Below are 25,965 nucleotides of genomic sequence, written 5' to 3'. Positions count from 1 at the left end.
CCCCTCCGTGATGAAGTCTGAGAAGAGGCAATGACCCAGGCAGCTGAGCTTTGCCAGGCTCGACACCCAGAAGGGATGGAGCAGGGGCCTGCCTGTGCTCAAGCATGTACTAAAATAACAGAAACGGCTTAATTCATACCTTTGGTTATTTTTGGTGCAAGTCCTCGTGGCCTAGGTTAGAACAAAAGCACTCTATTTTAATTTAGTGTAATTATAGCCTGTCTACCTAGAAAAGCTGAATTGCTTTAACAATGCTGTTGCAGCTAACTCCCCAGAGTATGGATGCAGTTGTGCCGGGATAATGCTAATATGGCTTATTCTTGATGGGAAAGGGGAAAACATTACGTGTGTAGGTGCAGGCTCACTTTGCACACAGCTACAGCTGTTAGAAACGTTACCACCATGACGGCCCACTGCTGCACTTGTTTCTGGGTGTTCTGCCTCGATAGCAGAGCCCAAAAGGCTACTTGCTCCACAGCCACCTGGCTGCAAAGTCATCGTGTTTAATTCAGTATTAGGCAGCTTCAGCCCAGCAGATGTTTCACTGAAAGGGGTGAGAAGCCTTTGTGTGGCTGTTCTGCTGTAATGGGTGAGGGGGCTCAGAGCTACCCATAGTGAGGTAACACCTTGAGCAGCGAGGCTGTTTCAACAGTGAACCACACAGCTTAATGTAGGAGTGATAGAGGTGATAAATCACATCCCTGATTAAAATCGAGTACTGATCCCAGTACCAAAAATTGTTATGGGTCTTTCTTTCCCTTCACCTAAGCCAAGAGGAAAATGGGTGAACTGCACAGAGACTTGTGTCCCTTCTGAATTGAAAACAGATCGCTTCAGTGAAAGTTCGAAGGTAGTCAGGATCTACACAAGACAAGGAATAACATACTCATTCATTTCTGAGGAACTACATGGAGCATGGAGACTAGATGCTGTTATGTCTGATACATTTGGTCCCTACTGCTCTGTGCAGGGGGCAGAGTCACATTTGCCGTCCAGTCTCATTTTTATTTTGCATGGTTCTGAGTGTATGCACAGCTGCGGATCTACGCAAGACAAGGTGACGCTAACGAAAGGCACATATAATGGGAAAAGGAGTGGCTTTTAAGACTCTAGTTCCCTCTGAGAGTTGATTTTTCAGGTTCTAAGCAGTGCCCAAGAAAGCTGTCTCACACACTCATGAGCTTTGATAGAAAGGCCTGTTCTGCCTGAGGAACAGAGCTGTCAAGAGAAGTCTCCATCTCTATGCCCAGATGCTTGTTACCCTTCTCCTGCCAGCGCCCAGCAGTTAGTAGTTTTCCATCTCTAGAAATCCAGAGGAATTTTCCACCTTGGGGAACAAGAAATTGGAGAAAAGTCAATAGACCAGACTAGGTTCATACCACATTTATGCAAGGAAAGAAATAAAAGTAGTACTAAAATTATAACTATATTTTACTCTCAGCGGCATCCCATAAATCATATACCTCATTAGTACCGTGGAATGGCATGTGATGCTGGAAGTCAGCATACAGTAAATGTGGGAAACACTGTATGCTGGTCAGCTTTGGCCGCCTTGGACACTGTGTCATGGCATGCTGAAGTCATGTCAGCAGATGAATTTCTGTCTGTTTGGGACAGTGTGCCAAGTGAAGGTGAGCAGACATACTGTGATCTCTGATGCCAGGATGGAATATGACCCAGCTGAGGAGGGCACAAAGGTGCCTGAGCATTGTCACCTCTTATCTGCAGTGACAAATGGCAAATCCATGCTACAATGTATCAATGCTACAATGTATCGATGCTACAATGTATCAATGCTACAACGAGAACTCAGTAAGAGAAAAGATGCACAACCACAAGGAAAATCCTGTAGGTGGGAGATGAGAAGGCAGGCAATATGCCCTGGGTGACAATTCACTTAAACAGCATCAAAAGATGATGTGAGAAAGCTCTTCATGCAAATGCTGTGAGCCAAAAATGCCACATGCATATTTTTAAACACCTTCAGTAGACAAACACAGCCAATGCATTGAGCTAAGTAGGCTCCACCAAGACAGCTATAACAGTCTGCATTGTCTGTGCTGGGGAGGGGGGCGTGAGTGGATTGAGAGCTGCATGGTTGCCCTATACTGTAATGTACCCTATCAAATACAGTAGCCTTTTGTGTAAAAGGATGAGCTAACTGGTTGTTTTGCAGGAGGGGGGCCCATTTGCACCACAGCGGCAAGTCAGAGCAGCTCCCGAGCAGGCGTGCTGGTGGTGGGCTGAGGGGGCATTGATGGAGGGATGCTGTAACAGATAGCCGCTGTCTCCAACGCTTTTGGCCTCAACCCTATCACACGCGCACATCTTACAGGTTTAACCCAATTGTTTTCAGAGCTCTAAGCTGGGGGATAAACAGGCTTAACTCCACGTAGGTCAACAGGGTGGCAGTTGTCTGTCTCAGGGCTGAATCTGTCGCATTATCAGGCAGTTCACAGAAAAGCTCCTGCTCTATCTTATACGCTCGCATTAGTTAAATATTATGCTTCCAGAAAAATGGCAGAGAGAGGAAATTATTTTATCAAGACGTGAAGCAGGTCATTGTTACATCCTACCTTATCGTTGTCCCTGTGATATAACAAATATGAACTGGATGCTGGCCTTGTAGAATGAAAGCTTTTTTTCTTGTAGAAACTTGAAAAGCCTGACACGGAGAGAGGCGAGGGAGTGAGGCTGTGAGGTCCGAGCATGACGTGATGCACTGCTGCTTGTTCCAGGGAAGGGTACAGCCTGCTCTGCAGGGCTGTCACCAAGATCCTGTTCTTTGTCGGAACAAAACCGTCTGTGATGCACCCCTTCGTTTTCCAAAGAGCAGGATCAAGCTGAGCTGGCCCATGCCAGGGGAGGTGGGGAGAAAAGAAATGGGAAGCATGAGGGAGCAAAGAAAGGGCAACAACCTGGGAAAGAAAAGGCAGCTTTTATGAAGCATGGCTCTGACCTGTTCTGACTCAAGAGAAGTGCTTTAGAGGCTGTTATTTGAGAACTAGGAGAGGAAAGGCTAGGGAAATACAAGTTACTACTGCTTTTACTCTCTATATATATTTCCCAGGGCTTTTTTTAAAGAACATTTTAATCACCCAAGATACCATCTCAGGGAAGTTTTCACTACCTGGGGAAAAGGATTAGTGAGTGGCACGCATTGACACAATAAACTCTCACCACCCTTCCAGCTAAGCTCTGACTGAGAAGAGACTGGCAAAAATTCACAGGCAAAAAGGATTGTTGAGATCAACATGAAAAAAAAAAAACCCCAAAATAAAATAAAGCACAATTGCTTCAAGCCTCACAGATTCCTTGTTAATTCAGAAAACAAATTAACCCTAACCTCCTATCTGTAGTGCCTCTGCAGGGGAACCACGGTGGGAGGTGAGCCCTTTATCTCGCTTTCAAAATCCTTTTCAGCTGATCTGGGGTCACAGCTGCTGAAAAGGACACTGAACAGCCTCATAAACCTGAGCTATATCATACAGTGCTTGTAAAATATGCCCAGATTGGGCTGAAATGGTCACCTGAAGCGGTAAACAGAGATCAGTACTTTCTAGAGAACTCCATCATCTCTCCACCACCACCAGCTGCCCCCAGGGGCACCTCCTGCTGGGCCTTATGTGTCCTTGCATGAGCCCATGTTTCATGGAGGGTGAGAGCAGTTTCCTAACGGGGTACTTCTGTCAACAGTGCTGGGAGGTGAGGGGCACAGAGAGACCTATCTGCTCTGCAGGGATGCTCCCACACTCGCTTCCGCACTCACCCTCTCCAGTGAAGTTTGGCCAGCCAATGGATCCGTGCTGACCTGTCTCCATGGGCAGTTTGACCCATGCATTTTTAGTTGGTTACTCAAAGTCTGAAAAACAACAATTGGTCCCAGTGTTATCTCCTTTGGAGCCAGCCGTTTCCTCTTGGTATCAAACTTGGAAGAACCCCATGGCCACTGCTGAAAAGCCTTTTCCCTTTCCACCTTTAAAGATCTTTTCTGAAAGCAGTTGCTAGGTGGGGATTAAAAGGCTTGGAAGAAGGCAGCACAAGTGCCAGTTTTACTGAAAGCGAGCAGGCTGCTCTTTCCTGATAGCTGCCTGACTTTGAGGGAAGGCATCACAGGACAGCACCCACAGCTGTCTCTGGGATAGCTTAGCAGAGGGGGAAAAGCCATGTCTTTTTCTGTGCTGCTTGGTAACACAAAGGCAGGAAAGCACAGAACATGATGCACTTGGTGCAGAGCAAACCCTGCTGTCCAGATCTGCACTGTTCTGGCTCAGCATTTATTTATATAAATACTGTCTCCAGTGTTTGTCCTGGAGGCTCCCGGTTACCTCCCTGATCCCCAGTTTAGCTGAGCCAGCTCAATACTGAGTCCAGCCACATCCCTGGCCTTGGAAGCCACAGCTGGGGAAGGAGCAGCTACTTCTCAGCATGCTGAGAATCTGCTTTGGGACAGGAACTGTAAACAGGTTTGGGATGCTGGAAAGCAGTTACCCAGGCATTACATTTCTTTTTCAGGGACAGGATGTAAACCTTCAATTCCCAAGTTTTCAGGCCATACACAATAGGTATGCATAATCAGACACTGAAGCCAGCCACTCTGTGAGTTATTTTTTGCCTTTCAAGCGTCCCATCTCTACCTGTGAGTCCCTTGCTAACTATTTTGTTAGCAGCCAGAGTGTCGCCTGGCCAGCGTACAAGGCTGGGCTCAGGAAACTGCCATTCTAGTCCCAGCTTTCCTGCTCACACACCTCCCTCTGCCTGAGGATTGAGCTGGATTTAGAAAGAAGAGTTGTCAGAATGGTACCACCAGCACAGCTCTACAAGGCAAACCCTCACAGAGTGGTTTATTTTCACACATCAGTGTTTTGACCAGCCTGGCTTAAACCAGTTTTCTGAACAGAATAAGATTCCAAGGGCTCCCTTGCTGTGTAGCCTTGACAGGCTAATGTCCTCTCTTAGCTGGAGAGAGAGCAGGCAGAATTCATGTGCCTGAAAGCAGCTTTACAGGACAACTTCTGTTGAGTGAAAACTGAGCCTAATTTTACCAGGGTATGAAAAGATACTTCCTGGATGTCTTGAAGTCTTCAGATTAAAGATGTGAGCAAGGGCAAAGAATTACTGGTAGATTCTGGCTTCAAACCTACTCCTCCTGCCGCTTTATGGTTTTCCATGCCTTTGAAATAGAGTGCTAGAGCAAGAAGGACCAAAATGCTGAACCTGCCCTGGATCCAGAGATTCAGAAGAGGGGTTTCAATGGAGAAGTAACATAGGGGCTTCGAGCACCGGCCTCTGTTAGCTGTAAATACAAACCACTAAAAGGCACCAGAGCTTTCCCACTGCAGTAAAGGCATTGGGAGCAGGAGATTAATAGGTTGCCAGCTGTGTCGGCATGATAAGCCAAGCAAGGACCCAGACGCTTTCAGTCGAAAGTGGATTGAGACCTTAGCAGGGACACATGGCAAGTCAGCCAGGAGCCACACATGGAAAACTGAGTGAGGCAGCGCAGGCAAACATTTCTTATCTTTGCTTTACGTCAATAGAAATGGCATTGTAAAAGAGGCAGCGAAGTATTTGCTGGAAAGCAGGAGGGAAAAGTCCACAAGGTTTTTTGGCTGTAGGTGTGGGTTTTAAGACGCTACTGTTTTCCTCAGAAACTTGTCATTGAAAATGAACAGGCAAAAATCACCCAGCGAGTTTCTCCAGAAGGCTGCTTGTTTCTAGCTGTGCTGGCAGGAATGTTGCCTGCCACTGCTGTTGCACTCACAACACAGCTGGGGAAGTACAAGCTCTTAAACCAGCCCCAAACACAGCTGCAATAATTACCCTGTCTACTCTGATTCGCCACAAAATGGGACTCGAGGGAGAGGCAGACCTCAGAAATCTGGGGCTGTCTGCAAGGTGATGCCCTCCACAGCCACCTCCCCACTGCTGCTGCTTCACCAGCAGCCACCCCCCAATTACCTCTACTGGCTTTTGCTTTGCTTTCTGGTTTTATTGTGTTCTTTAAAGCTAATTAACAGAAGAGTCAATGAGGCCCAGATTTCTCTCATGGATTTTTTGGTGGTGGTGGTACTTTTCATTTTGCTGAGTTTTCTTTTTGCATTTAAGCTGTTTAGGTAATGCAAGAAAAACATCTTTCCTACCAGAAGCAGCACTGAGCAAGGAGAAGACTCAGCAAGGAGAACGAGAATAATTATGAAAAGGCCACGAGTGGGTTTCATCTCCTCGGTGGGGTCCGACGTTGCAGCCCCATCACAAGTGGGTAATGAGCCCTCACTGCACCCTCTGCTGTCAGCGCCCCAAAGCAGGGAAAGGCACAAAACATTCCCACCACACAGGAGGTGTGCAGATGTCAGTGAGAGGTGAGCCAGGAAGAACAAAAGGCTGGGATAAACACAGGTGAAGCCTCCCAGCCTGGATCCATATGGCCCCTGGATCTATTCCTGCCCAGCAGATCCTTGAGCTGGCCTCAGCCATAGCAAAGCTTGTCACTGGGTGATGGCCAAGGGTGGGCTTATTGCAGCTGGGTGGCTTGGGGCAAGGTGACCTGTCACCCCAGCGTCCCGGAGCTGTGGCTTCCAACACCTCCTCCTCCTGCCACAAATCCTCACCCCAGGTGCACAGGGCTCCACAGGGATGTTAAACTTGTGCCTGGGAGCTGGCCATGGAAAGCTGAAGGTGCTCTGCTGAAAGGTCCAGTTGTGACTGTTCAGGTATGAAAGTAATGATACTGGTTATAAAAACATCGATCTCAAAATAGAGTTGTAGATGAAACAGTTCATTTTCATACAATGCCTTAATTAATGAACACAGATTGTGTTAGCAGTCCCTGACACCATGGTGATGGACATGATCCAAGAGCAGATGACGCAGTGGCTAAAAGACCGATCATCTCACTGCTAACACAGGCATGGGGAAAACAAACATGGAAAATTTACGCTGAACTGTTTTCTGGTTTTCTCAGCAGGGGAACTTCAGGCAATGCAGATCTAAAGCATTGAGCACCCTCTGCTCTTCCAAACCGATTTTCTCTGCAGAAACTCTCTGTATGGATTTGATACATGGCCTCTGAGAGGCCCCAAGGCCTCACATGCCCACTAAATCAAAGCACAAGGGGTGGAAGAGCCAGGTCTCTGCCTAAGCTCCTGCAAGTCCGTAAGGGTCAAGTTAAGTGCAAGCCTGACCATATTCTCAGGACCAGACTTGCCCAGCACATGCTTTAATCCACCCAGCCTCATCAAGCTGGGTTTCATCTCAACTGCAGAGCTCAGAGGAGGTGGCCACATCTCACACTGTGTGGTCCCAAGAAGCTCAGCATCTGCATCAGGCCTGGGGCACATCTCCTTGCCTGGCTCATCCTCACCAGCCCAAGGGGCTTCAAACAGTGTGGCTGGGGCAGGAGGTTGGGAAACAAGTGGGCTGTGGGACCTGTAGGCTTCTCTGGAGCCACATTGCCCTTTCAGTGTCCCCATGGGTCTGTTTTGCCCCTCAGACCCAGGGGCTGAGCACACTTCCCCACCCCACAGGGATGCTGGAATGAGTAAATCCATTAAAAGTTGTGCAGTGTCAAGACTACAGCTACGTAAATTAACAGGACAGGCCAGGGAAGGTTTACAGCCCCTGATGCACTCATTGGCGTGCCCAGTCATCCCCAGAGGGACAAGCTGTTGTCTGCCTGGAGCAGGAGAGCTGTGCCCAGACTGCCTGCTGGGAACTCTCCCTTGCCCACCCCAGCTCCTGAAACTTGCCTGGGCATGGGCTGTGGGAATATTTGCTTGGTCTGGGACAAACTCATGCAAGGACAATGCCAACCATTTAACTATATGGGCAACCACCCGGGCCTGCTCCCTGCCTCCACGTTGTTTATGAGTTTATTAGTACCTTGATTCTAGCCTGCACTAGTATAGACAGAGAGCCTGCCATTAACAAGAGCAATAAAGTGCCTAGGAGGGAAGGGTCTAAAGCATTTCAACTGGTTCTGTGGGAAAAAGGTACTTTCTCATCCAAGGTTCAATCTCTTTTGTCCTGGTCACTGTGGAGGTGGGTTTGGTTGATGCAAGTGGGGTGATTTTTGGTGCCTAGCAGAGGGAGCCTTGGCTGCTGTGCATCGATGCCATCCCAGTGGATGCTGCTGCTGTTACGGCCAGGCCTGCCTTGCAGGGATGTAATGCTCCAAGTGGTCAGCTTACCAAAGGGAACAAAGAAATTATTATAGGGCCAGGGAAAAATAAGGGAAAAAAAAACCTAAAAGGAAACAAAGAGCCATTGACAAGAGGCACAGATTAGTTAGGTCTCAAGTGTCATTCCCCATCTGATAAAACAAAAATGTCCAGAGCAACAATTAACAGAAAATATGAGGGTAGAATATCTCTGTTTAGCTCCAGGTACCGACTATACACAGAGATCTTTATTTCTCGTGCTTTGAGTTATCTTAGGTCTTGGTTACTGTGCAGCTGTTTGCATGTGTGTGTGTGGTGTAGTTCCTGCAGGTTCGGGAGCAGCCTTTTGTGAAAGGCAGCCCTTCTGAAGGGAAGCAAAGGAGCAAAGCAGGCGCAGAGGAAACAGGAATGTGCTTCAGCTGCTCCTGGGAAATACAGCTCAGGGATAGGAAGGAGCGCTTGAAAAGGACTCAGAAGTAGAGTTAAATCCAGCAGGTGGTTAAGGTTGGGAAGGCAGCAATGAATAAAACCAATGCAACAGAAAAGGAAAGATGTGGAGAGTGGAGGTAAGGCAAGATGTAATGAGCTCAAATTGCAGCATGAGGAGCTCAATACTGAAGTCAGGACAAACTTTCTGATAGTATGGGCAGTTGGATACTGCAGTTGCGCCTGGGGCCTGAGGCATCTCCAGCAAGGTGAGACATCCAGGGCTGTCAGAAATGGTCAGGGACAGCCGGTTTTATTTCTAGGCAGTTAGGGTTCACTGAGAGTTGCTCTTTCAACCATACCTTTGGAAAACAATCTAAGGACTATCAAGTGCTACGGGTTCGTGGTGATTTTCATTGACAACAGAAAGGAAACCAGACAAAGCTGAGGATACTCGTCAGTGCTCTCGCTCTCTCACTGTAATATTTGTTTGCACATGTGGAAGTAGATGTGCCTGTTGCACATTCACTTTTCATTTTTTTTCCATTCACTTTTTCTCCATTCACTTCACTGACCACCTCCTCTTGTCCTGTGGATCACCAGAGTGCCCTTGAAAAACAGCCTGAAAAATATGGGATTGGATATCCTCATGGGACTCGTTTGGATCCTTTCCCCATGCAAGCATGGTCAGTTGCCCTACCTCAGGAAGTGCCTGTGGCCAGGGCATTGCTCAGCTCTGTGGGTGAGGCACACACGGGTGCTCTGCCCTGGTCATGCTGCCAGTCCAAGAGCGTGTGAGAAGCCACAGTCAAGAGCTGTCAGATGTACAGCTAGATCCTGTTAAATGCTGTCTGTCCTGGATGTCGGACTGCTCTCTATGAGAGAAAGAACTGAGGAAACAGACTAACAAATTAAAACATCATTTTTTCCCCAATGCAAGGACTGGATTCTGCAAAGCCTGGTGCAGCTTGCTTCCCTGTTAACCCAAGCATAAACGTTCTTGCATTCAAGGCCTCTCTCCCCTGACTGGAGCTCTTCTGCATGGCTTGTCCTTCAAGAGCTAAATGATGATAATAAATTGTCCCACTTAAACAAGGGACCTATTTCACCTTTTCACCACACTGATAAAAAAAAGGCAATGTTACATACACTTGTGGATCAAAGGCCTGGTATGCAAAACAGGTCCTGTGCACCAAACTGACAGGCTTCTTAGGGTTTTGTTGCTATGGTGCTATTGCCTTAACAAGCTAAAATATCCCTCGTCAGCCTCCTTGGGAGCCTAGACAGAAAAGTAACCACCAGAAAAGAGCTGAATGTCTTTGACTACAGTCACTGAGCAGTTTAGGGTTTTCTTTGAGTTTTAATCACCCTTGACTTCACCTTTGACTGTTAACCCGCCAACTGATCATTAACTATATGAACTGCAAGACTGATTTCCAGAGGATTGATCCAAAGCTAGGCTGGCTTTTAGGTTTTTTTCCTAAAAGACTTTAATATCTCCCACCAGCACACAGAAAACCTATTGAATGCCCTGTAAGACTCGGAGCAGGGAGGTACTTGCAGGTTATCTGCCTAGAAGCACACTGCTCAGAGCTGATAAACTCTATCCTGCTTTCCAATTTAACTCAAGCCTTGCTAAGCAGCAGGAGTAACCTGACTGAATTGTTGGAGTCACAGCTTGAGGTCTTTAATCAACATTCCCAGCTTAATCAATGGGAGTTTAGCTAGCCTGAAACGCTAATTAAGATACTTCTGGTATTTACCCTGGTGTGTGTCCTTTTCCTAGCAGGGCAATCCGTTATGGATGAATGTTGCTGCAGAAATGGTGAAATGTCAGTTGCACTTCTTTGCTTTTTTAACCCCCTCCAGCTTTAACATGCCTACAGCTGAAATTTTCCAGCGGCAACTTGCTTAGGCTGGTTAGAGACAACTGCTAATACATGAAAGGAGCACTTTCTTTTCCATAAATAAACTCTTGTGACTCACAGTCCTCATCCTAAGCCACAAGACCATCCTTCCCTCCTGACTTTAGATCCGCAAGACCTAAGAAGCTGACTCTGACTCACCAGAGGAGGGCTGGGATTGGACTGTATCTACTATGTGCATCTTTCTTCTGAACACAGCACAGCCAGACATAAGATGAGAGAAAGCCTGTGATACACTGGCCCTGATTTCTCGCTGGGGTTTTAATTACTGCCTTTGGTATGAGAGTGAATTAAGCTCAGGTTTGTAAACAGTGGTCGAACCACCCCTGCACTGAGAGGCACGAACGTCAGGAAATATGTAGTTAGTTCCACCCGTGCTGCGTCTTTGAACTCTAATTGTAAGTACCTCTGTCATACCAGGGGAAGCAGAACAACACATCTGGAACTAAAAGCTTCCTGCTAGACTTTTCACACTAACTATTTCCAGCTTTTTTCCAGATAGGAGTTTCCAGCAAAAATATTTTCTAATTGAAAAATACTGATTCCTGAAAACTATTGTTTTTCTTGAGGGACCTACAAAAGAAAACATGTCCCAAACATTTTTTCAAATAAAAGTAATAAGGAAAAATTTACAAATATCAAAGCATCACATTTTCCCATTGTTGACTTTTAGAATGTTTTATTGATTCAAATGTCTTCTACAATTTAAACAATTTTACTTTGAAGTGATCAAAAAAAAGAATCTGCTTGAAAGTAAATATTTCCTTTGTTTCAAACTGCATTTTTATTGTTCGCCTGCAAATATTTTCCATGGCTTCATTTTCTATCCCAGCTCGTGACCTGAGGGACTTTTTCCATCTCAAGTACCTTCTCTGTTAGAAAATAGTAACCAGATATTTTGTGCCTGAGTATAAAATAGGATGAAGTTCTAGCTAAGACAGCCCACATGTGCCTTTGGAATATGTTCACACAGGAGCAGCACACCTGTGCCATTGCTTTGGGTATACAGCAAGGCTGGAAAGGAGCACTCCATCAGATCAAACATGCTACGAGCCTTCTGCAAGGAGTTAAACTAGCACGAGGCTCAGCAAGACAAGAAAGTGGACAGGAATAGACAAAAAAACTGGGGGATAAACATTTTTCTGCATATAGTTCTTGAGTTTTCCAGTTGCAGAAATGCAGTCAGGCCTATTCACAGGTAGCAGGGTGAATATCCCAAAGGAACAAAAGCACCAGCTTCCTAGTATGCATTTCCAACTCTGAAATCCTGCAGAAAAAGCTGTACTGTGCAGGGGGAGGGACTGTTCCTGATGGGGACAAAACTCACTGTGAAGTACCAGGCTGTAGCACTGCAGCTAAGAGGTTGCAGCAGCTGGACCAGAAGTGCACCCTGGCTGCATCCTGTATGTTTGTAAAGCTGCCTCCTCACTCAGGCGGTGGCAAGCCCACACTAGAAAGATTTTTCCAGCTCTGAGGAACGAAATAGTATCTTCACCAGTACGTTTTATAACAGGACCCAAAGCAAAAAAAGGCCCAGTGTGACTACAACTACCTCCACAGTCACAGTTGTCATTGCCCCAGAAGGCAGAAACCACAATAACACCTACACCCAGGAGCAGCAGCACTGTGCCAACCACACTTGCTGTGTGCCCTGGCTGGGATGCCAAGATGGTTTGGCTATGGGGATGCTGAGCTGCAGAGCTGTGTGGCTTTGGGGCTGCTGTAGGGCTTGGATGTTGCCCTCAGATGGTGGGCTGTAGGGATGCTGGATGGCAGGGCTGCTGGACTGCAGGGCTCATGGTTGCATGCATGCAACCCTTTTCAAAGTCCTAAATAGTTTAATCCATATGAAGGATGTTAATACAGATGGATTAACACCTTTGTGAACATCGATATGGAAAAACCTGTTTTCTGTTGAGTAGCCATTTTACAGATTTTCAAATCAAATGAGACTGGGAATGCAGAGCTGTGGGACTCTGGGCCTGCTATGCAGCTTGGATGTTACACTGGATGGTGGGCTGCAGGGATGCTGGGCTGTGGGGAGGCTGAGGTGCTGGTCAGTGGATCTGCATGGCTACAGAACTGGACATGTGGCTGCAGGTCTGCCGGTGTGGAACTTGGCTGTGGGACTGCCGGGACACTGAACTGGGAGAATATGAGGCTGCTGGGTGGTGGGCACAGGGAAGTGATGGGATGGAGGGCTGAGGGCCGGGCTGTGGGGCTGAAGGCGTGTGTCTGGGTTGGAATGCAGCGATGCGGGGCTGTAAGAGGGGCGGCGAGTGGTTTGCGGCAGCGACGGCCGCCCCCTGCTGGCGATACCGGGTGCGGGTACCGGTGCCAGGCTGGCCTCCGCGGGAGCACGCCCCCGGCTGCACGGCAGTGCGGAGCCGGGATGAAGGGCCGAGGGTGCCGCGCTCCCCCGGGAGCTGCTCCGCTCGTACCGCCGGTTCGAGACGCCTGTGACATCCCTTTGCTTTGAGGCCTGACAGGCTGCAGGGCTGCCTCTTCTCTCAGCTCTAGCAATGGCTACTTCCCTGCATGCCTCTCCCCTAGTCTGGCCGTAGCAGCAGCCTGAATTTGTAAAATAATCCCATATATTGGGCGTTTTTTTTGTTTGTTTGTTTGGTGGTTTGTTTGTTTTTTGTTTGTTTGTTTTATTTCTTCCCTTTGTGCCTAAAACTGGCAACAGAGGAGCCTGCATTTTCGATGTGAGATGTCCTGTGGTGCCATCAGGTTACTGATTTATACTGTTAGTCACAGCTTAGAAATCACAGCATTGCACTCAGGGGCTATTTATCTACTAACTGGAGTCACCTCCAGGACACCAAACCTTGGTAACGTCCTCGGTTTCAGCTTGCTGTGGCCATGCAAAGCTGTGAGCAGGAATGGTCCCTGGTGTCCTCAGCACCTCTCTTTTACAAACTGCAGGTCATCCCCATTAGGCAGCACAAGATTGTGCTTACAGGTCATTTGATGGATCTAACTTTCTTTCCCCCAGGGACCACTGGGACACATATATAAGCACTGCAAGCTCCCTACCCATCCCTGATGGGTTTTATTCTGTTATTGCATACTTTTGCTTCTTGCCCTAAAAACGCTGCACTCTCAGAAATGTCCTGGTGTAAGTACAAACAGGCCCTGCTGCACTCATTTCTTAATCTCCTTGTGGATGAACTAAATAACCACTTACCTGGTTAACTACTTCTCATCAAATATAGACAGTACCAGCCCCCCTAAGACGGTGCATGCAGTACAGTGTGTTTCCTAGCACTGTCCTGTACCACTTGTGCAGTGTTAGCAGCACATCTAGAGCTCAGGGGACAAGATCCAGTACAGTGTGCTTCTCATATGCTCCATGGAGCACTTTCAGAGTCTTTTCAAGCAAGCTAAAGCTGGTGCTTGGACTGCTCACAAACACCTGGAGGAAAAACACACCGGGTTTTATCCGATTTCAATTTGCAGACCCCAATATTCTCCAGCGGAGGTGCCGGCCATCTGCTATGAATTTAAAGCAATAGACAACAGGGTTGATTTTTTTTTAGCTCCCTTTCCCCTACAGATAACTCACAGATCCCCTCGGGGCCTGCAAACAATAGGTTGCAAACTGTTGGCGTTGATAGATGAGCTTCCTCCCCCTCCACACAGCAGAGAAAAGTGCTTGCTTGTCTCTTACTTAAACAAATCGAATATTCTAACCCCAAACAATGCTAGAGAAAATAATGGAAACAGGGACCGATTTAGGATTTGAATCTCCTACCTCCTGATCCTTTCAATCTCCACCCCTCTGCTCTGGCACTTAGATTTTCATTCAATAACCAAGTGCACAGATGTCTGGATGTGTGTGTCCAGACTCGTGATGTTAACCAGAACATCTGAACAAGGCGAGTGACAAAAACCAATCATTCCAAAGGTATCAGTGTTTCAAACTGTGACCTCGATGCAGGGTTTGAGCTGGCAAGGTGGGAAATTACACTCTTTTCCACATCAGCAACAATAAAATCACTTTCTGCCTTTCTTACTCCTGAGAGGATGTTTTGCTGATCGGCATCCTCTGTATCAGCTCCCAAGGATGGGAGCCAGTCCTAGGCAGAACCAAACACATACAGCTGCAGCACCAGCATGAATGCATCAATAAAGATACACGGTAGCAAGGACACATTTAGCGCTGTAGACTCCGGGAGGCAAGCTTGGCTTGTGGCTCCCATACACGTGTGCCAAGGTACTTACTTGTGTGCGCTGCAACACAGACGTGTTCAAACCTTTGCACCACAAAATACTGGAGCTATTTTAAGGGCAGGAAAGCATCTGGCTGTCAAACAAGCTTTGTGTGTTTGGGCCTGGCTTGTTTAAAAACCTTGTTTCTTCCAGAATATTAGAATAATGAAAGTGCCTGCAGTAAAATACCTGATAAGGCTCTCCTCTATAGAGAGAGCAAATGCATGTCATTTTCCAATTAGCTCTTGTTCTGAGCAATTATGTTGATCAAATAATTGAATAAGTGACAGGAATGTGAATTCTGAAGACAGTTAATTTCATTCATCTGCCAGTTTATAGCTTGACTTGCATGAACACATAAACCAGGCTAATGTGTTATTTATAACTTTGAAAATACAATTATAATAGTCAAACATGAAGACCTGTGTGTGCAGAGAGGACGGTTTCTGCTAGGAAATTATAATAATAGCTTTAAGAGGGAGTTTGACATTTCTGGCCAGCACGTAGGACAGGAAGGATGCGTGGCTTGTGTTTGAAAAGGCGAGCAAGGTTGGTATGAGTGATAGCAGTGGGGGAAATGGCCCTGGTGTGAATTTGGAGCAGAGAGGTAGATAAAGCCTTACCCTCCTGTTCTGTGAGACATTGGGTATGCGCAACCCCAGGGACTGTCTACAGGGGCTAAACACCCCCCCAGCTCTCCCTGCACTGGTACCCATCCACCTCTCTCAACATGAAGTTGAGCATGGTTTTGGAGGGACAACCAGGACTGTGATCCTTTGCATGAATGTGGGTGCAAAAGAGACAAACTAGGTGTTTCCTACTTGGGATTGGTCTTGGGTGAGCACCAGGGTAGTCTGGAAGAAGCTCCAATCTAATGTGCTTGACATCAAAGTACTGGAACAACCCCTGCAAACCTGGTCCGGACTTCCATCAAAAGCATGAGTCCTGCTTGTGAGTTTTCTTCAGAAATAACAGTAATAACAAGAAAAGAAAAAAGAGCTCAGCAGGAAAACAAACCGTCTATTTTTCTTCTTAAAGCTATCTTTAGATTGTCTTAACTGATTGCCTCTTAACCTTTTATCTGAACCCCCTGTAGCAACCTGGCCTACCATCCAACAGGAACTAATTAGCAGAGATACACAGTAATAAAAGTAGTGTACAAGCATGAGCCATTGCCTCACATGGAGTATTACCTACTTGAGTGTTACACTGGCTGCAAGGAGGAAACTTGTGCAATTAATTGCTTCCTGATTAAAGGCATTTGGAGTCTGGCTTTTAAATTTTCAAGGCCTAAAAGCACACACTGAGTTAAATATGGAATTTGCCCACAGTAGTCAAAAACATTGGCCCAGACAGCAGGATTTGGTGCTGTAATTTTGGTTGGGAATAAACACTTTCCTGTCTAAGCATATTATAGCCCAAGCCAAGTATGTGGAAAGTGCTCCACTCACAACTAAACGGGCACGGAAGGTCCTGTGTGGGTTTAAAAGTATCTAAATCAGTTTAGTTGAACCTGCACCATTTTCCTGTGAGGACATGATCTTAATGGAATTAATTTCACAGAGCACGAGGGAGCAGAGCCAGAAACCCCACAGGACGTCTCAGGCTGGAATGCTATTTAAATGGTAATAAATTTCAGAGGAAAACAAAAAATGGTGACTGATTACAGGCACACCAGGAGAGGGGCTATTTGAGGCAAAGATGCCAGGCAGCAGCGCTTCTGCCTACTGTCTACATCAATTGTCACCAAGCAAACATCATAGGGTTTAATCCCACCGGGAGGGAGGAGACTTATTTCATGCCAGGCAGACAGCAGGAGGGGAAAGCTCACAATGGGAGGCTTTGGGTTTGGGTAAAACAAGGAAGGATGAGTTGTGGGAAGAGGCTGCTGCTCCTTGTGCCAGCCAGCACTGGGGTCAGGCTCAGATGGAGCCATATCACACAACAGCAGCTGGTCCAACCTCGCTGTACACCCTTCCTTAAGCATCATAGTTATCCAGAGAGCATTTCCTCCACCCTGATGTGGTGCCACATATCACACCAGGTCAGATGAAGCAACTACATTTTAGCATGTCCAACTCTATTATTGCTGCCTCCTGAAAGCTGCAACACTGATGATTCATGGAGCTTACTGCACCCACTGAAGAAGGGGAAGGTTTTGCTAGGCACCACAGTTTGTCACACTAGAGCTGAGGTGTCACAGAGATGCACACTTTGTTCGATCATGTGCTGTTGTTCCTCCAGTATTGCTGCCCTATGCTTTCTTTGCCAGTTGGCTTTATGAAATCTATTTATGATGCATGCATGAAAAGCACTTTAACATCTTATTAGCTCTGTGTGCAGGAGTGGGCCTCTCAAATTCAGTATTATGTTCTTCAGTGTGTGCTTAAGCACCTCACTGGATGCAAGTTGGAGGGCCAAAGACTACAGATCTTTCCTTGCAAACCTCCCAATCCCCCACCTCCCCATGCACATTGTCATTAGTGAGAACAGGCAGGGAGGTATATTGCCTGAATTACGTTAAGACAGATGCACAGACTGTAATCTAACATGCAGTTTGGCCTCCTTCCTCCACAAAGCCAACCTGGCACCTCTGGTGGAGAAGTTACATTGCAAAGTGGGAAAAACAAACAATCCTGCCAATTGTTACTGAGGGAGGAAAAAAAGCAGAACAGGAGCTGCTTATCAGAGACCCACATTTTGAGAGAAAACTTCACTGAATCCTGAGGAAGGAAGGATTCTCTGCAGAGCTTCAAATATTCTTCTGACAACCCCATCCTGCAGGAGCTGGGCCCCTTCCTATGGTGAAAACTGAGCCCAGTGAATTGAGAATGAACATAACAACAGGAATCCCAGACTGCAGCAGTGCTGTGAAGCTGTAACTAAAACAAACCCAGAACACATTAGTCTTAACAAATCTGACTGGCACAGACAGTTGTCTGTGAACTGTGATTTTAGAAACAGTAGGAATGACTCAAAACCCAGAGAACTTTATGTCTGGAAGTGTTTGAGGAAAAGTTTTCTCTCAGTCCACAGTCAGCTTAGGGGTATATGAAATTCAGACCCCAAGTCATGCTTTGCGCTGCAAAAGATTTGGCTAATTTTCTCACACCTTCATGAGCATTTAGATTTTGACTGGTTCAGCTTTCTGGGAGGACAGAGAAAGAACTGTGTGTGTTGGCAGAACTCACTGAAGAGCTGCATGGTTTTGTTTTATTTATAAATAACTTGAAATCATCATTAATTCAAGCATCTGCAAGGACTTCCCTAGCAGCAGTGAAGTTAAAGCTACCTGCTTTTCTCCGTGGTCCACCTCCTAGTGCAATACATTCAATAATCATACGCCAACATATTAGCACATCTGAACAAGATTCCTGGCAACTGCAGGGCCAAATTATATTTTGGGTAATCTAAAGTCTCAGAGTCTAGTTCCTACCATGACATGAAGAGATTAATATCTTAGCTTCCATACCTGCTTTTAGCTCTTGTACTGGTCTATGAGAACAAATCGAATACAACCGTATCTGCTTGCATACAGAGCAGCCTGTTTTCCCGTGCAGAGGAGATGCTTGCTGATGCAGAGTTCTTGTGAGACCCCCACTGGTAATCATGTGCCATCACAGCCCTCTTCAAGAAATCCGAGGAGCAGGTTCTCTCCATCCTCCCAGATCATCTCTCGCTTGGGTGAGAAGTAGGATGCTCAGGCCATTGAAAGGAATGCAGCTACTGTATGGGGAGCAATAGAGGATAAATACTAGAGGGGCACATTAGAGTGATCTAAAATTGCCCCAAATCTGTCCTGATCAGTCACCTGGAAGGGGAACACTGCTCAGCGGTCAGCACAGGCTGCTTGCTTATACTTTCTCTCTGCTGTTAAACCTAGCACATCTGTAGCAGAGAATATAGTTCAGCCTGTAACCCTGAAGTTGAAAACTGCATTACAGGGCACGCTGAGGCCACTAAAATTGTAATAGCAAAATTTCCTAAATACTCAAGACATGATTATTCTGTGTCTGAGGTAGCTCAATCAAATTCTGATTAATTACTCTATTCAGCATCCCTTGTAATTATCAAGGTCATAAATCTATTTTCGCCACAGTTTGAGGTGTTTCTCTCCCTACTACCTTTCAGGGTTTACAGGGATTAAATGTACATCAGAACTCTCAAGCCACTGAGGAAAAAGATGTGTCTACAGGATATGCTCACAAAGCTCCTTGACAGACATGCCCCATTCTGGGTTTGATTTTCTTCAGGGAAAACACAGTGAGAGTTTGCAGAACTACTGAGATTTTTAAGTAAAAGGTAACCCAGTTAAAACATAGGAGTTGTGCAGCAAAGGGAGTGTGAAGAGTAAGTTATGGAGATTGACAGTAGGGATCTTCTGCATTATCATGTTGGAGTGCAAAGCTGCTTTGTGAGTGTGAGCTCTCGTTGGAATTTCAGTTCAATGCTGAAGTGAAATGACAAGAGGTCATACAAGCTTGACTTTGAGAAGTCATAAAGCTGAGCATCTTACACAAGATAGCTGAAGCTGTGACAAGTGATTTCACATCTCTGTAGGAGCTTGCAGTCTAGCAAAGCATGTCTCAGGCAGAACAAATGTCACATGTTGGTACATACCTTTAGAAGTAGAAAGGTGAGATCCTCTGCAGGATGCCTGCCAATGGTATAGAAACAGCAGCAAAAGAAAATATGAAGAATTAAGACATTAACAGCACAAAAATCAGAAAATGCAGAAGAGAAGCACTACCAAGGAAGGAAAAAAAGTTGACCCTAACATCCAAAAACTTCAGTGCAGCATTTTCATTCCCCAGCGTGTCACAAAACGTCCCAAGCCTCTCTGTGAGATGGCACAGGTCTAATGGCTGGGCCTGTCCTTGGCATAGCAAAGCTTCAACAGCCAGAACTCCACCTAGCGAGGAGAAGGGCTGCACTGCACGTGGAGCATTCAAGTTAAGAGCGAATGGACTCCGGTGACAAAATCATCCCTGGAAGGTAACGAATCCCATAGCATGACACTGCCCTGGTCACACTGACTTTGTAAGAATGTAACTGAAGTGACATCACTTGGCTTTCACCACCTAGCTGCCTCTTACATCTCCCTCACAAATCACTGACCTGCAGCTCTCCTGCTTCACTGGAAATTTATTAGTGGACTCGAACTTTGAATCAACATCCTCCTCCTGATGATGATGTAATAAAAATAGAAATTCATCATTAATGTTGTGTGTCCAAAAGTTTTAATACATGGTCCTCACTGTTCAGAAAAGTTATTGCATTAAATTGTAATACATAAATTCATCTGAATAATAATAATAAAAATCTTCATTTTACACATCACAATTTTGTCACAGCAGCTAAAGGAAACCAGATTTTATATGCAACTGTCTCAAAACAAAACAAAAAGACTAGTTCTTCCCCAAATCAACGAAACTGCTATCATGTTATTCAGTAGTTACTGCAAACGCCACCTTGAACAACACTATACAAGTGTACGGCTCAGGAAAAGTGCCATTTCAAATTACTGTCTTCAAATCTGAAATTTATTAAACCATGATTCTCTGTATACGTTAACTTTTTTGTTAACTGAATTAACATACAGAAAGTTTAATTTAATTGCACACCATTTTCCTTAAGTTACTGATTTTCTTTCATTACAATTTGAATTGATTCACAAGTTACAAAGTATCAATGCTACCTACAGCAGTTTATACAAATCCACACGCATATTTGGATTGTGCCAGGCACACGAACATGATATTTAATCACCCAGAGGAAACGCCAGATTCCCTGATCCATTAAACCAACATCCACATAAGCCCACTGATCCACGGATGAAAGCAGAGACAAAACCAGTAGGCCTCACGTGCTGTAAACAGATTGATAACGAGAGCAGTGACTGAGGCATAACAGAACACATGGCAGAATTACATTCTACCTTTCATCCTCTGATGAGGATAAGATGTGCTGCACCAGCTTGCAACGGATGCATGAACAGGGCTCTCCTCCTATTCAATCTTACTCCACAGCTGGGAATCATGAAACTACAATTCAGCTTCTTACACAAAATTCTCAAGCATCACAATAATTAGTGTTGAGCTGCAGTTCCACAGCTTACCTTTCTCTTGCACAGGAAAAAAACTAACACAAAACCAAAACAACTCATCTGTATTAATTCTATTAATTCTGCTTTCTTCTGCTGTAAAGAAAACAATAAAACATATCTGTCTTCAGATTAAGTAAGGTTGTTACCTCTGTCCACTTCAAGCAAATGAGAAAGAATATATTACTTTGATGTACTTCCTTAGGATCTGGTATCAAAACAAGTTCATTAGTGAAAAACACCTGTGTGGCTCTCTCTTGGACATAACATGTTCACACAAGTTCTAACTCTCACTGTCTCAGTCCCTTAAAATAAAACTATAGCTGTTTCAGTGGTTTTCAATCAGTTTTAGCAAGAGCAATAAGTTATCCATTAAAACCATTTTTCTCCCATGATATGCTAGCAAAAAGCCCAAACACTGGAAAGCAAGTGAGCAGAGACAGTAGCACACTTGGCAAAACCAGACAGTTCAAAAGGCATTCAAAGAGCAACAGAATGAAAACTAGCCACTAAAGTAAAAAGTGCAATGAATTAGCACCATGAAAATAGGGAGGAAAGTAGTTCCAGTATGAGCAGTTATGCAGAATGTTTTACTAGCGATACCTTATTTGTTCCGGCAGTCACAAGGCATTCATTACGCTGATACAAGCTGCAAAATCTTTCATCCGAAAGTATAATAGGAATAGGATACTCAATGATTCCAGTTAAGAACACTTACTGAGAGTCTAATACAAGATTACGTAGCTGCAACACGATTTTCTCACAACTAAGAAAGTCTTCACGAAAGGGGAAGTTTACGCAGCTCAGAACATGATGCTGACAGCTTTCTAAAGCCAGCCTTTATACAAGATTGGCTTATTGTATTTTCAGAGACATATACTGAATGAGACAGCCATCACCGTTCAATCCAAACATACAAGCATTTGCATAAAATTCCCCTATATACATTAGTGCTCCCAACCATACACAGTCCTTGGGTTTTCTGCAGAAAAAGATAGTGCTTCTAGGTTATTGCTGTATTACAGAAAACAATACTAATATTTGCAGGAGGGACAAAGTGTGTATTTTGCAGATGACATCCTTTACAAAAAGCCTCACACTCACTCCTTCATCCTGTGCTGCCTCCATACAGCAGAACTAGCATTCTGTTTCTTCCAAATGAAACAGTACCTTCAGACCTTCTCCCTGACCTGCACATCTCAAGAGCATTTACACTTCTTCACTGTGGTTTCTACCAGTAGGCAATGGTGTGTCATGCATTTATGACAGCACCTCAAGCAAGAGTGCACGCTTAATCAAATTGACCCCAATTAAGTCCATGAAAAAATACGGAACGGGAACACAAAAGGGAAGGAAAAAGTTATTCTCATTTTTTCTCTGAAGGGAACAAATGTTTCTGGCAGCAGGTTTGTTTTCAGAGACCTGCAATTTAAGCTGACAAGCAAGCTTATTAAATAGAAGCAGCCCTTTCATCCAAACACAAAAACCTTAAACCCCCCAACATTTTTAATCTAGATCTGCCTCTGAAATGAATGGAAAGAATCTGAATGTTGGAAAAAACTGAAGAGTTTGTATTGCCACCAAACAAATCAGACTGTGCAAATTCATGTTGTTTATCTGCAGTGCTGATTCACATCTGGATGGTGGATGTGTCTCACACCACACCCTGGGAACTTTTCAGCACTTCCCCTCCTACCAGAACCCTGCCTTAAAAAAAGAATTCCTACAGTGATGTGATAAGTGATCTTTTCCTGCCATGTGGTGTACATATATTTAAGACTTTCACAAACATTTGGCCAAAAATTGTATATTGCAGTGTTTCTCAAGTCACAAACACTACACAAGCTATTCTTACAAGATAGGCTGTCCAAGGACATGGGACCTCAACCTTACTTCTCACTCCCCTAATTCCCATCCACCAAGTAAAGTGTTGCATCCTCTCAGGCTTTGATTGTAAGTCTTCAGCTTCTGGAATGCAGCAGTTCGACTTCTGCATTTTGCAAGGACTCGGAAAACCCATTTAGTTCATGTATCCAATGTACAACATTTTCAGCAAATGCTTTCAGACTGTTCATAAGAACAGTTAGGTCACTTCACACCACAGAGGTGGTACTTTCCGGATTTACACGCATCAACCTTGAAGCGTTTCTCAGATCCTGTAGCTGCTTGGCCGGCTTTCCAACCCCTTCCTCAAACCTTTTTTCCACAACAGGAAGGACAGTTTCATACAGGAAGGATGCATTTTGCCTAATGAATGCTTTTTTCTCAGGATCCTGTTCACACCGTAAACTGTAATCAACATGCTGGACAGCCACCAGGATGATTTCTACGAGACTCTCCAAAAGAACCATATGCAGCTCTGGAAAGTAAAGCTTTAACGCTTCCTCCAAGAAGGCCATAGTCTGCTTAGTGAAAGCTACTACAGTATAGCTCAGGTTGACCCAGCAGTCATCACCCGTGTACTGGTCAAAATTGCCCACTCCGCAGCTCCTCATCTCCTCCCTGAGTTTCCCCAGCGCCTCTGGAGTCATTAGGTTCATCCTTCTCCACATCTCCTCAGAGTTGCGGTGCTTGGTGGCCTCGATGATGATATCCTTGTAGCTCTGTAACGCACCTTTGATATCCTTTACCAGAAGAGCATGAATGATGAAGGTGAGGTCCAGTCCAATCTCACTAAGCTGCTTGCAGTGCTCCTTAGCTACCTTGGGTAGTAACAAAAAGCAAAGGGTGTTACTAGTGTGCAGGCCCCCCTTACACCTTATTTACCAAATTTATAATTCTCAGAAAACAGAGAAGTGTTAGTTATACTTCACTTATTTCTCCTGCTTCAAGAAAATTCTTATTAATGAGAAATTAATAACTGAAAGATAAACCCTATGAAAAACATTCTGACAATTACATTATGAACTCCCTCACCCTTTCTCTTTACTTCTTCCCCCACTAGAAGCTGAAATAAATTAGTCTTGCAAAAAACTATGGAAATGTAGTCCAGGACAGGCTTGGAAAAGAGACAAAAAGTCTTCAAATACTCATCACTCAAATGCAGCTTACATAAATTTTAGGACCTCCTACGGGTTAAAGGCAAATTAAGAATAAACACACCATATTTCTGATAAAGGCAGGGTTTTTCTGGCTGTGTGTTTTCATCTTAATCCTTTCCTCTGTTAAACTGATAAAAAAGCCAAACCAACCCCAAATGAATATTCACTTTTCAACTCAGGAAACCTTTCCACAGACCCTTCCAAGAGTCAGCAACTAAACTAGGGTTAGAAAAGCAGATTTACAAGCTTTACAACCTCTGTTTTGGCTATCATGTCACACCATCCTCTTTGGACCCTCTTACCTTGACACACTCTGCCGCAGTCGACAAACTCTCTTTACTATCGAACACTTGCTTACTGAAGGCATCCACAAACATTTTCATGGAAGAGCGGGCCCAGACCACGAAGGCCGAGTAGCAGCCGTTGTTGCCAGCAAAGTCCGTCTCAAACTCTCTTGCTGTCTCCAGAAGGCTGGTGAAGAAGACATGGCAGAGCTTGTGGATGTAGAGCAGTGTGGCACCCTCAATGCGCAGCTGCCGGATGGCCGTCTGCACTGCGGCTGCCCGGTTCTTCAGGAAGAGCTCACATGCCTTGGTGGACTGGCCCAAGCGAATGAGCTGGGATACAGCTCGGCGGGTGGCCCGCGGCCCTCCCCGCAGAGAGCGGTCTGGAGACAGCTCGAACACCAGCACGTCTGTAAGCTGCCGGACCCTCTCATCCACCTTGACCCGCAGCTCCTTCACAGGCTGGCTCACAGGCTTGTCCCGCAGGTACTCGTTGAGTTTATCCAAGAGGTCCACTGCCCCCTCGAAGTCCCTCTGAGCAATGCAGACGTCCAGGTCCTCAGGCAGCTCCTGGATCCACTCAAGTGACAGATCAACCACCTCCTCCTCAGCAGAGGGCTCTTCCTCCTCTTCATCCTCCTCGAAGGGGTTGGTGGATTCAGCAGGTGCTGGGGCAGGCCGGGGCAGGGCCTCCTGCTCCAGGCGTTGCTTCTCACTGAGGGCCCGGTTGCGCTTGGTCTCCTCTAGCACCTCCAGCCACTCCTTCTTGATCTTGGCATTCTCAGCCTGAAAGATGCGGCTCTCGGGGAACATGAGCAGCTTGAACATATCCTTCATGGGAGGGTTGTCCTTGACGTTGACCACAGCCAACCCATCGAGGGAGTAAAGGGCAACGTAGCGGTAGGCACCACGGCGGTTGGGCAGCGCAGTGGCCACGAGCAGGCAGTCATTCATGAGGAAGGCGTGCACCCGCTGGATCTGTGCCATGTGGTCAGCATCGTACTCGACAAGGTCGCCGTTGTAGACCAGGTACTTGCTGGGGCTCTCGGGCAGGAGGTCACGATAGCCCTCCACCTTCTCCAGGAGGGTGGTGAGTGTCCGCTGCCGCCCCTCCTCGTTGGCTGCTGCCTCCTTGGCCGACAGGGGCAGGAAGGGGTCGGTGGTAGCGGCGCGGCGGGGGCCCAGCTCGGGGTCGTCGCGGTCGGCCTGGAGGAGCAGGGCCTGGGTGACGGCCTCCATGATGCCCTTCTGCTCGGTGAGGATGTGGCTAAGCTGGTACATCTCGCTCTCCAGGTAGCTGATCTCCCGCGCCGTCTCGATGAACTGCCGGTAATTTTGGTACACGTTGCGCTTCAGGCTCTGGGCCGTCTCCTCGCTCAGCGCCTGGATGCGCTGCCGGTGCTCCTGCAGGTCCCGGTCCCCGTCCGACTGCTGCGACAGCTGCTTCACGTACTCAGCCGCCACGAAACCCCCGGACTCCAGCTGCCGCCGCAGCCGGCTCCCGCCACCTTCCCCCAGCGACAGTGCCATCGCCACGGCCGCACTTTCAGCAGCCCCACTACCCAGCGCCAGCCACCCGCCCCACCGGCACTACCACCGCCTCCAGGCACAGCCGCGCTGCGCCTGCGCACCGCAGGACGTGGGCCGCATGCGACAACAGCACAGCGCCCAACGCGCATGCGCGGCTCCCCTCTCGGCGAGCGCCCGGGACAGATGGACTGAGACGACGTTAGGCGCATGCGTGGTCGGAACAAGGTGGTGGCGCGGGGCTTAGACGCATAACGCGCGTGCGCGCTAGGCGGTTCTGGCGGA

General features: G+C 46.4%; 1 protein-coding gene and 1 long non-coding RNA gene across 5 annotated transcripts; both read right to left on the bottom strand.

Annotated features, from left to right (window-relative positions):
• Positions 1-1,214: 1,214 nt before the first annotated feature.
• On the bottom strand, positions 1,215-3,970 carry LOC308220328. Its single transcript, XR_013956650.1, has 3 exons — positions 3,770-3,970; positions 2,577-2,918; positions 1,215-1,327 (listed from the first exon to the last, which is right to left on the bottom strand). It is a non-coding gene; the product is annotated as an uncharacterized lncRNA (long non-coding RNA).
• A 7,103-nt stretch (positions 3,971-11,073) lies between these two features.
• On the bottom strand, positions 11,074-25,762 carry EXOC8 (exocyst complex component 8). Of its 4 annotated transcripts, none has more exons than XR_013956647.1 (4): positions 24,172-25,762; positions 22,684-23,530; positions 19,346-19,382; positions 11,074-18,451 (listed from the first exon to the last, which is right to left on the bottom strand). XR_013956647.1 is itself a non-coding variant. In XM_080616215.1 (2 exons), exons 1-2 carry the CDS (start codon positions 25,681-25,683, stop codon positions 22,922-22,924), a joined length of 2,121 nt encoding a protein of 706 aa, XP_080472341.1. In that variant the 5' UTR covers positions 25,684-25,762; the 3' UTR covers positions 19,949-22,921. The 4 variants fall into 4 exon arrangements, 1 of the variants encoding a protein (XP_080472341.1); XR_013956648.1 differs by adding an exon at positions 19,844-19,908 and having other exon boundaries at positions 11,074-19,382; positions 22,722-23,530; XR_013956649.1 differs by having other exon boundaries at positions 22,722-23,530.
• Positions 25,763-25,965: the final 203 nt, after the last annotated feature.

Source organism: Psittacula echo (assembly GCF_963264785.1).
Source record: "Psittacula echo genome assembly, chromosome: 4".
In the NCBI taxonomy this organism is placed as follows: domain Eukaryota; kingdom Metazoa; phylum Chordata; class Aves; order Psittaciformes; family Psittacidae; genus Psittacula; species Psittacula echo.
Note: the sequence above shows the minus strand (reverse complement) of the source record. Positions and strands in the feature narration are given on the sequence as shown.

Bases quoted from the DNA above. Each gene is read 5' to 3' on its own strand.
- EXOC8 (XM_080616215.1), bottom strand. From the start codon at position 25,683: ATGGCACTGTCGCTGGGGGAAGGTGGCGGGAGCCGGCTGCGGCGGCAG. The intron at 23,531-24,171 runs GTAAGAGGGTCC...TTACTACCCAAG, and splicing joins CTGCGGCAGAGTGTGTCAAG to GTAGCTAAGGAGCACTGCAA.